The sequence below is a fragment of the Kryptolebias marmoratus genome, linkage group LG13, assembly GCF_001649575.2.
Source record: "Kryptolebias marmoratus isolate JLee-2015 linkage group LG13, ASM164957v2, whole genome shotgun sequence".
Taxonomy (NCBI): Eukaryota; Metazoa; Chordata; class Actinopteri; order Cyprinodontiformes; family Rivulidae; genus Kryptolebias; species Kryptolebias marmoratus.
The window spans coordinates 14,645,543-14,656,024 of NC_051442.1; the positions used below are offsets into that span (position 1 = coordinate 14,645,543).

Here is a 10,482-nt window from a genome sequence, read left to right on the forward strand (position 1 = left end):
ATTAGAATAGGAATATCTACATTAAATGTCTTATCGGTTTACCTGTTTCTTAACCAGTATGTCTTTCATGACTCACTGATCGAAAGCATCCGCTGTGCTTTATTTTGGAAGAGTCTTGTAGAATCGTTCAGCTTCTTGAGGCGTCGAGAAGAGATGGATCTTTCCACCGTGGAGGATGCGAAGTTTGCAGGGGTTGTGTTGGAATCCACGGAATGCGCCGATGTCAACGAACAGCTTCACCACCGGGTGAAACCCGCGTCTGATCCGAACCGTCTCCGCGGATAGATCCTGTGCAAACGTGATTTTGGCCCCATCTTGTATAATATCTTTTTTCCTTGCCTCTCGGTACACAAATTCCTTCTCCGGGAACTTTAAGAAGCGAATCAGAACCGCTCTGCCCTGATTTGGTTTCCCAGAGGCCGGTGTGCGGTGAACCCGCTCCAGTGTGAATGACTTGTCCGGTGCGAGTTCCAACCATTTCGGTAGCATGTTGCTAATAAAGTCAAAAAGTGGTTGTCTTCCCTCTGCTCCTTCTCGAATGCCAAAGACACGTAGATTCTTTCGCCTTCCCCGATTTTCCAAGTCATCTGCTTTAGCCTCAAGGAGCTGGATTCGTTTCATTGCCGAAGTCAACGATGTTTCTGCTTTTTCGAGCGAGCTTTCTACTTCAGCAATGCGAGCCTCGGCCTCCTCCATATGAGCCGCCTGATTTAATAGGTCTTGTTTGAGACTCAGACACTTTAGCCTCTAGTGCAGACATAGTGCTCGCCATTCCAGTCAGTCTTTCATCGATACCATCCAGCTTTACTCCAAAATCCGACCGTAGTGATTTTAGCTCTTCCAACACTTCAGCTATGCTAGCCATATTAGCTTCCTCACCGCACGTTGGACTCTGTGTTGTTTTGGTGGCTGCCTTGCGTCTTTTTGAGAAAATTTCGCACTGTTTCACCGACGAAGCTTTAGACATATCAGTGTCGTATCTTTTGAGCCTTACTTACAATTTTTACAAGGGTTTTAAAAGGAAGTTTTGAACACTGTCCTCGGAGTTATTCACCGAGCTGCCATTCAGGTTGTCGGTCACGTGACCCCTCCTCTGCACACATTTCTAAAGTTACTGTCATCTGTTTGGATTTTGATTGGAGTAGACAGTGACAGCATGTTATTTTGTATTTCCCTGTGCTTCACTCGTCATCTATTCTTATTTGCCGTTTGTCTGCATTTAGATTGTATTTTTAATTTCTTTTGTTGTGTTTTGTATTGGCTGTGCATTTTATGAGGTTGTGAAGCGCTTCAGTCACTCTGGGTGATTCTCTCGGTTTGTTTTTCTTATATCAATTTTTATTCTGACAGCTGCCGTTCGGCACAAGCAAGATGTGTCGTGCTTAAAGACATGATCCCAAATCAGTCATGTGTTGTTTGGGACAAAAACGTGTTTATCTGAATCGTACTGATTGTGTTGTTCAAAGGATAAAAGTAATCTGTCAACTAAATCACAGATTAAAATCACAGATGGAAACAATTCACAGATTGCGCTCCTCAGTCAAACATGAAAGGAAGGTTCTCGCTGCGGCTTCATAAATCAAAGAGTTGAGCGTTAATCTGAGATTTATCAAAGAAAAAGACTGTGGAGCAATTAGCATGTTTCAGGATCAAACAAATCATGGAAAACTTGCTGCCCGCACGCATTTTTATGATTAATTATCACCCGGGCGTCTTAAATAAGATCAAATGGTTACACTCCTCACACAAATAGTTCTCCTATCACGGACTGAATAATTTATAGACACAAAGGCAGTTTGCAGTGAAGAAGCTTCGCAAGATGTTCAGACCAAACTTTAGGTAGAAAGACAAAGGTTGTGTTTCTTGCTTCGGTGCATCATTTAAACCCTGATCAATTTTTAATCAAAATGATTTTTTTTAAAGAAAGAATCTGTGCACAAGGGGTGCATTTCAGAACTGTAAAGGAAAAAAAAAATATTATTGATCTGTCAGACTAGGAGTAAATATAGTAAAATAAAAAACTAAACACAGAAGTTTCTTCTTTAAAGCTGTAATGAAGCCTAAATAAGGATTCCCACCATTTCTTGCCAAAAAGGGTTTCCCCCTCTTTTTACTGCTGTCCTGCGTCCTCACCATTGTCTATAAGCTCGTAAAAGAAAAACAAGATGCTAGATCACGCCACACTGGTGGTTATCATGTCTGCATTAGGGTGTTTCCTTGTCACAGTCGCAGCCATGTAAAGGCATGAGGCCAGAGCAGGCAGGCCTGCTTTAAATTCTTTACAACCAAGGCCGACATGACAGTTTAGCTGCCATCACGCTCCTTCATGCTCCACCCAGAACCTCTATATCAGGGGTGGGCAACCCTGGTCCTCGAGGGCCACCATCCTGCATGTTTTCCTTGTTTCCCTGCTCCAACACACCTGATTCAGTAGTTAAATCACCTCTTCATGTTCTGCAGAAGCCTGTTAATCACCCACTGATTCAGATCAGGCGTGTTGGAGGAACAAGTAAAACATGCAGGATGGTGGCCCTCGAGGACCAGGGTTCCCCACCCCTGCTCTATATGCTGCCATCGTGATGATAAACCTCCTCAACCTCATTATGTACATAAGGTAACTTAAGTGCATTGTCATTACCACTTCATCATGAACATTAAAAAGCCCACTGCGTTCTTAACCCTCCCGTGGCCTGTGGGTCAAATGGACCAAGGGCTTCTCTTCCTGTCTTCAGTTACGAGGGCTTCAGGAGGGTTAAGACTTCACCAAAACCCTGCAAAGACCATTCGGGTTCCGTCGGATTCTTTACGTCTCGTCTAAGGAGAGTAACCAGACTGAAACCTTACAGAACAACCACAAGTTTATTTTAAAGCCCCTCCACTGAATCAGCGTGATCCATCAGCTGCTCACTTATCATTTTATTTTTAGGTCAAGTTTCAAATTAAAAAATCACAAACATTTTCAGTGAAGTATTATTACCTGAACAAAGAACATATGTTTGCAATTACAGTATATATGAATGAGAGGAAAAAGAAGAAGCACGTCCGCCTGTATCTTTCTGTCCAGGTAATGTTCTAACCAGACGCTGTTTATTAGCTGATGACTTGACATTATATATCACATAATAAGCCTCCTGATAAAACTCTTGTTTCCCCTTTTAGGGTGTCTCATCAAAGGACGTATCTTTCTCAGAATTCCTATCCTAATTCAGAGCATTTCACAAGGTTTTTTCACATGTCTGGAGCGAAACGAAGTCCTCTTTGTCTACAGAGGTATTATGACCATTAGGATGTGCAGTACGTCAGCACGTCACGCGCTGATCACATGTGAGGACTGTCCCGCTCTGCGTCTTTAGCCAGACTCTGCAGCAGAGATTTCTGGAAGGTCTCGTCGCACGACTCGGGGATCAGAAACTCCAGCAGCAGGTCACAGATGCAGTAGATCAAATGTCTGCACAAACAAGGCAAAGGCATCGAGAGAAACACAAACTACTAATGCAGATATAATGCAAATATACAGTAATTCAGGCAGAAACAACTTTTTTTCCTTCTATTTAGCATATTTTATATTGGGGGAAAAAAACTCTGTAGACACAGTTTTTGAGCTCTTGACTGTGGCCTGGTATTGTTACCCACTTGTTTATCTGATGGTCCTGTAGAGACTCCAGCATGGTCTCCAAGCTTAGCCTGTACTTCTCACTGTCTAACATATCAGCAATTAGCTCTGTTCACACACACACAAAGAAAGAAAACACACCCTCAGAAGCCACGCACATCACACCAGCTCCAGCTCTAAGCCCAACAGATGCTTGGTACCAGGGAGCAGCTGCATCAGGCAGTCCAAACACCGCTCCTTCGTCGCCTCTTTCTCTGCTGCGCTCCGCTCGGGCCGAGGATGAGCGGGCAGCGAGCCGCCTGGCCACACGGCTTCCTGCAGCACTTGGAGGTAAATCACCCAGCAAGGGGCACTTGTCAGGTGGGCAGCGCCTACATCCAACCATCTGGGGCAGAAATCAGCGGTTTTAGTCCAATGGGTTCTGGGTTTAACAGGTGAGTCTTAAATCCTGCAGGAAGTTGTGGAAGCACATTTTAAACCCGACAAATGAGCGCAGAGATAAAGAAAAAACAAGTTCCCAGAAGCTGTTGGTGACGTAGGCCTTGTGATTTTGGTTTGTTGGAATTAGTGCATTTACAAAAAAATAAAAAATCTAAAATTTCAAAGGTATGGTATCGTGTGAAGCCACTTCTGTAATTACTTCTTGCGCTCAGAACGTTTCCAACATCTGGATGTCGAGCTGAATAAAGAAATAATAACTGATGGCAACATCTTGTGCTGGGAAAATGCATCTGAGCTCACTTGTTTTCATGTGTTTGCAGTGGCAACTGTACAACATTCAATTTTACTGAATGAATACAGTGGTGGGCAAAAGCTACAACTAATTTCTGCACACTTGGATTTTTTTGTAATCTTTTAAGGTTGTCCTGATCCATATTTCTTCAACCCTTTTAAAGGTTTTTCAAACGTGAGCTGAACTTTAACTTTAACTCATTTTAAATCCCTCATATCCAGTCCTTGTTCCTCATCATGATGGCATCTTGTGCAGCGTGTGCTTAAAGGGTTTTATGACAAACTGTGAAATCAAATATCCTGAACTATGTCAAGCGGTGCAGTTTGAAAAAAGTTTACTTTAGTAGGTTTCCAGATATACTGATCTGCAATTCTGAAATGCAGGCATGCACTCAATGTAAACAAAGCACTCGGCTGAATCTGTCACTTGAGCTCGTGTTACGCGATTGACCTCTGTTAGTGTGTCAAATATGGAGGAACAGAACAAGCACAGAGTCGAGGAGAAGATGTTTAGGTGGAAATATCACAGTGAAACGTCAAGCAGGGCAGTGGGGCGCCATCAAGACAGAGCTCAGCGTTCAAACATGGCTTCTGCTAGACTGCTAAGTTTAACGCCTCAACCTAACCTGTCTTTTCATCTGCATACTTTAATCCACAAATCTGAGTGTAAATAAGCACTAATGCATCAGAATCGATGGTTTTCTCCAGACCAAACAGATCTTCCATGGACGTCACCATCGTTGAACTGTTTTCAGTCACTTCAGCTGTTTCTGGAGGTCATCACATGCTGGAACACTGCAATGAACTATTTGTTTACTTTCAAAAAGTGTTTTATTCTCATCAATAAGGGGATAGTTTGTAAAATATTTTACATTTTTACACATCAGTCCTGGTCCAAGATTAAAATGTAACTGTAGCAACCCTGACAGATGGTGAAATGTTGTCCCACTTCAGTTATTCGGCTTTAGGTCAACATTAGGAAGTGTTAATTTAAGAACCCCTGACTTACTTATATCAAGTTTTCAGCTATGAGCTTTTTGGGAATCAGCTTGGTGGTCCAAAAATAGTACTTTCTATCTGTCAAACTGTGCATTTTTACATACATTCAACAAAAAAAGAGGCAACAAATCGTGTCTTTGTGACAGCCATTTTGCAAAAAAAAGCCTGAAAATCAAATTAATTAATTTTTTTATTGCCAAGCTGTCTGTTGAATGTCAACACAACACTGGTTCATTTCGTGAGGAGCCTTTTCATGCCTGAATGATTCACGGGTCAGAGTTGGAATCCAATACTGGACGGAAAATGAGTAAAAAGCAGCCAAAAGTCGAAGAAAATCTCTGGAAGGCTTTCAGAAAGCACGACTATCTACTGATCAAGATTATTTCAAAAGATTGCAAAAGAAAGTCTGACTCCTTGAAAGCAGAATATAAAGAAATGATTGGCGACTTAAGATTTTTGCACAGAGTTGCATATATTAAACCAATCAGAAGATGTAAATTCAACACAACCGCCTCACAAGGATTGCTAACAATAAAGAAGCCATATTAAATACTTCAGTACACTGCCATTTTCTTTTTTGCTGATTTATTTCTCTGTTAATATACGTCCTGTCAGAAAAAGTGATGAAGAAGAAAACCTCCTACCTCTCGATGAAGGTGCCAAAGAGCAGCCGGATGGCCTTCTGGATGTTCTCTGTGCACAGCCAACTCCACTGATCTTTCATCAGCAGACACAAAATGTTCAAAGCAACATCTGCCACAGCTGTCTCTGCAGTATACACACAGAAATCCCCACAAACAATACAGTTTTTCAACATATCTCAAATCCCTAGCCCCAAATTGTAAAGCCCCAAACACAGAGGATCTAGCCGAGGCTGAGAGGAGCAGTGGAGCGCTGCTGCACCTAAGTGGCGATGCTAGGACACTGCGAGATGTTTCTACGGGGCTGCAGGGGGCCACACTTCAGCACAGACAGGCCCGGAGGCGACCAGCAGGGTCTCAACCTGTCCCGTGAGATCTCCCGGACGTCCTCCTGTCGTTGCCTGGTGGCTCGTCGCTCTGCACGGCTCTTTCTGTCGCATTCAGCGCACATTCCTGCTCTCTGACAAAAGCCTCCAGGCCTGACAGGGACATGCTGTTCAGGACCTGACCGCACGCAGACAAACAAACAAAAGATGTTAACTCGGTTCCACGTCAGCTGAAAAAAAAAAACCAGAAGAGGTATCTCACGGCGCTGCCTTCACTAAAGCAGTATGTGACTTTAGGGTGAAGGTCGGTTATATTGAGAGTTGTAGACATTTTACTGGGGAACAGCCTCCTGAAACACAAAACACACAAACAAACTCAGTGAAACAAATAAATGAAATCATTAATTATCTCTACAGGTCAATTCAGGGTGGGGAATAAGGAACTGCTGGACGGATTTTAATGAAACTCTCAGAAAGTGAAATCACTGGATGTTCATCTATAACTAACTAACTTGTGGAGTCATCTCAGTTTAAAGTGGCCGCCACAGTTGATCAACCCTTGCAAACACAAACGTGGCGGTAGCTTGGCTAATTTTACAGATACTGACCTAAAATTTGCTGTGGCAGTAGTTAGGAGTCATTCCCCACACATATTCTTAAAGCTGACTGTTCGTGCAACATGTTTGTTTAAAACTTTGACATTAACTGTTGACGTCCGCCGTGTCTGTCTGCATAAGCTGCAACAGCTAATTAACCTTAGTGAACACAAAAATAGCTTTAACTCAGTTAATTTTACAGACATTAAGCTAAAATTTGGTTTGGTGGTAGCTGAGAGTGTTCCTCAACACATAATCCAAGCACTAATATATCACAGAAGATTAAAACGTTGGTGTGCAAAACAGCAGGAAATATGCATTCCTTCAAGGAATGCTAAATACAACTTGAAAGGATTTTACCTTTTTTTCCTATTCTTCTTTATTTTGGCTAATTTTACTTTCTTCACAAAACATTTAAGCAACCAAATCTAAAGATGTTCCTTGTGTCAGACCTCCTGTGGCTGGTAGGCAGTTTGTAAGGATTCGCAACCAGTGAAATTGTGATTTTGTTTGAACCACAGCATCGGATGAATAAAATTCTCACCTGTACTTTCTGTAGTCCATTGTTCTTCCATCGGCATCTCCTTCAACGTCCTCCACTGGGCTGAGGAGCTCAGGATGAGGGAAAGCTGTCCTCAGAGTATCTAAGGCGTTTTCCATCATCTGTGGCAGCAAGTTAGAGAAAACGTGACAGTGATGAGACAGACACGACCGTATTGTAGCTCCACACGAGACTTCCTGTTTCAGCTCCTGTTTAAACTTTGGCATGATTTGAAGTCCCGCCTTGTTTGGTCACCTTATCAATTCTTGACTTGCTCAAAGGTTTTCTTCCAAAATAAGAGCAAACGTCTGAGTTGACAGCCAGGAACTCCTGCATGTCTTCACAGCTGGCTATCTCAGGAATGATGCTTAGTTGCTACATAAAGACAAAAAAAATAAAAATAAATAAATAAAAAGAACTCACAACTATAGTTCATTGTGAAAACTGAAGTTTAAATCCGGAAACCTACCTTGAGAAAAGTGTCCAGCTGACTTTTACGAGCTTCGACCTTCTCACTGTCCGGACTGCCAAAGGGGAGGTCAGGGAATATTTTCTTTGGACTTTTGACATCTGAAATGCAAAAACACTGACATTACAACCTCTGCCTCTGAGTATTTTAGTCTAGAGGGGACCATTTCTCACTCTTGATGAGTTTCTTGACGTCAGGCCTCTCCTCAAAGCGTGCTTGCAGGTTGAGGAACTCGCTGTATCTGCGATTGACGGTGTGACAGACTGCAGGCTGCGCGGCGTCGGCGTCCTCCCCATCAGCCGCTGTCTCAAACTGTAAACAAAAACAGGTTTCAGCTCATTAAACTGCTGATGGCCACAAAGAAAACAAAAAATTGCTGAAACTCTTTTAGCTTTGATTACATTGAATCAGTGTGGCATTGTTTTATCAAACTCGTACGAATCTCCCAACATTCATGTCCGTACAGAGTTGTGTTCATTTTTTGTTGTTTTTTTTTTTTTTTTGTCCTGATCTCGTATTAAATGATGGGAAAGCTGAACAGAAGCATGAAGTCCCAAAAGAGCCTCAGTGTGGTTAAAGTCATGAGGAAGTCATATGTGTGAGAAAACAATGTTCAATTTCTAATAGCATGACCATTAGACATAATTTACAACCACATGAGCTTTCTTGATCAATTTGACTTATATTAAAAAACCTGCTGCCAAATTAAACACAATATTCCCTCCAGTTGCTTTTGTTTGTTTGTTTTTTTACCTATTTGCTTATTCAAATCCAGATTATGAGTTTGTGATCATCTATTTGTGCCTGTTGGGAGTTTGTTTGCCTGCCTCTTAGCAAAATACCTCAATAAATAGTGAACAGATTTCAATGAACCTCTCAAAAAGTAATCATTATAATAGAGAGAATAAGCAGATTAGGAGTTGTTGTTTCTGCGTCTTAAACACCAACGACATCAGCAGAAGAGGTGGTAAAATCCTTTCAACTCACGGTGAACCCTGACCAGCCAAACGCCCTCTTCCACTGAGGGGAAAGATCTGTGAATCTAATGTTTTAGTGCTGCGAGTGTTTCCCATCTCAGAATACAGAGAAACTTCTCACCCGGGGACTTCCTGACATCTGAAGGACACGTTCAACATCCTGATGGATTATCCTCTAACACAGCTGAACAAATTTAATCTTTTTCCCAGAGGATTTTAGTTTTTCTTTTTTTTTTTTTATACCATTTATACCAATGAATAGATTTTAAACATTAAATCACTCGCTAAAAACAGATGACAAGATTACAACCTGTTCAAACAATTAAATGGATTGCCACAGTCACGGTTAAAATAAATAAATAATAATTTTTAAAAAAGGACAGGGTTTTATGTCGGAACATCATGAACAAGATCTTCATCACTCTAATCTAACCGCAAGTGGATAAAAATACACCACAGATTCCAGCGTGTTGGTAATTATTAAACATAATCAGTGTGTGCTAACGGCGCGAAGAGCTTCGCCTGCTTGCACTGGGGTGATGAGGGTCACCAACGTCAAGTCATTAACACGAACTCTGAGCCCTAACACATCACATGAGATCTTGTGATACTGTTTGCAGTCACGTAATGTTATTTTCAAGATTCAACAGCACATTATTTTAGTCATTTTTCAACATGGAAAGACAACCTTTGCTTCGTATTTTTGCATTAAAAGGCATTGGGCGACATGCATCCTATCGAGGACTGCTAGGTCTTTAATTTATTACAGCGTGTAAATAAGCAATGGATGAAATATGCAACCATATGTAGTGTTACTTCTTAAAAACTATGTAAAGGCAAACCTCAAAAGCACACTTTTTTATCAAAACATTTACAGTAGGTATAGTTAGTTTGTTTGTAAGCATTGCTTTTGTTTTAATTTCACTGGAAAAATTAAAGGTGTAGCATTCCTTGAAGGAATGCATATCGCCACCAGGGGATGGAGTTATATTTGTTTTGGTCAACCCTTGTCGATGAATCAAGCGGCAAGATCTAATGAGACGTGTTAGCTCTCAAAGTATGTGTTGGGAATGACTCTCAGCTACAACCACGCCAGATTTTAGCTCAGTATCTGTAAAACTGACCTTTTCTGTGTTGGCTAAATTTGATCATTTTCGGCAGCCATTTTTCTAGAGTTAATGAGTTGTATGAGCATCCAGTGATCATTAAAATCCATCCAGTGGTTCAGGAGATATTTTGCTAAAAAAAAAAAAAACATACAGGACTGACTCTAACAATTAAAACCAAAGTTTAAAACAACAATGTATTGTTAATTACTGTTAGCTACTATCACACTACATTTTAGCTCAGTATAAATAAAATTAACTGAGTTGTAGCCATTTTTGTGGTTTCTATTATCAGCTGGTTGTGACGTCCATCTTGAACTGAGTTGAGTTCAGAAGTTAATACAGGTGCTGGTCATAAAATTAGAATATCATGAAAAAGTAGATTGATTTCAGTAATTCCATTTAAAAAGTGAAACTTGTATATTATATTCATACATTACATACAAACTCATATATTTCAAATGTTTATTTCGTTTAATTTT

At 41.0% G+C, this 10,482-nt stretch overlaps 1 protein-coding gene across 3 annotated transcripts in view; it reads right to left on the bottom strand.

Annotated features, from left to right (window-relative positions):
- Window positions 1–2,840: 2,840 nt before the first annotated feature.
- The window catches only part of snx19a (sorting nexin 19a), a 13,801-nt gene continuing 6,159 nt past the window's right edge, over window positions 2,841–10,482 (bottom strand). For 2 of the 3 annotated variants that reach the window (XM_017431912.3, XM_017431911.3), the window contains exons 4-13: window positions 8,091–8,229; window positions 7,918–8,018; window positions 7,704–7,823; window positions 7,452–7,570; window positions 6,574–6,661; window positions 6,348–6,489; window positions 5,989–6,112; window positions 3,814–3,998; window positions 3,634–3,721; window positions 2,841–3,448 (exon numbers count right to left, since the gene is read on the bottom strand). In XM_017431912.3, coding sequence (XP_017287401.1) covers window positions 3,319–3,448; window positions 3,634–3,721; window positions 3,814–3,998; window positions 5,989–6,112; window positions 6,348–6,489; window positions 6,574–6,661; window positions 7,452–7,570; window positions 7,704–7,823; window positions 7,918–8,018; window positions 8,091–8,229 — 1,236 coding nt within the window. In that variant the 3' untranslated portion in view covers window positions 2,841–3,318. Of the gene's footprint in view, window positions 3,449–3,633; window positions 3,722–3,813; window positions 3,999–5,988; window positions 6,113–6,247; window positions 6,490–6,573; window positions 6,662–7,451; window positions 7,571–7,703; window positions 7,824–7,917; window positions 8,019–8,090; window positions 8,230–10,482 lie in introns of those variants that run through there. The other variant, XR_001808962.3, reaches the window with a different exon arrangement.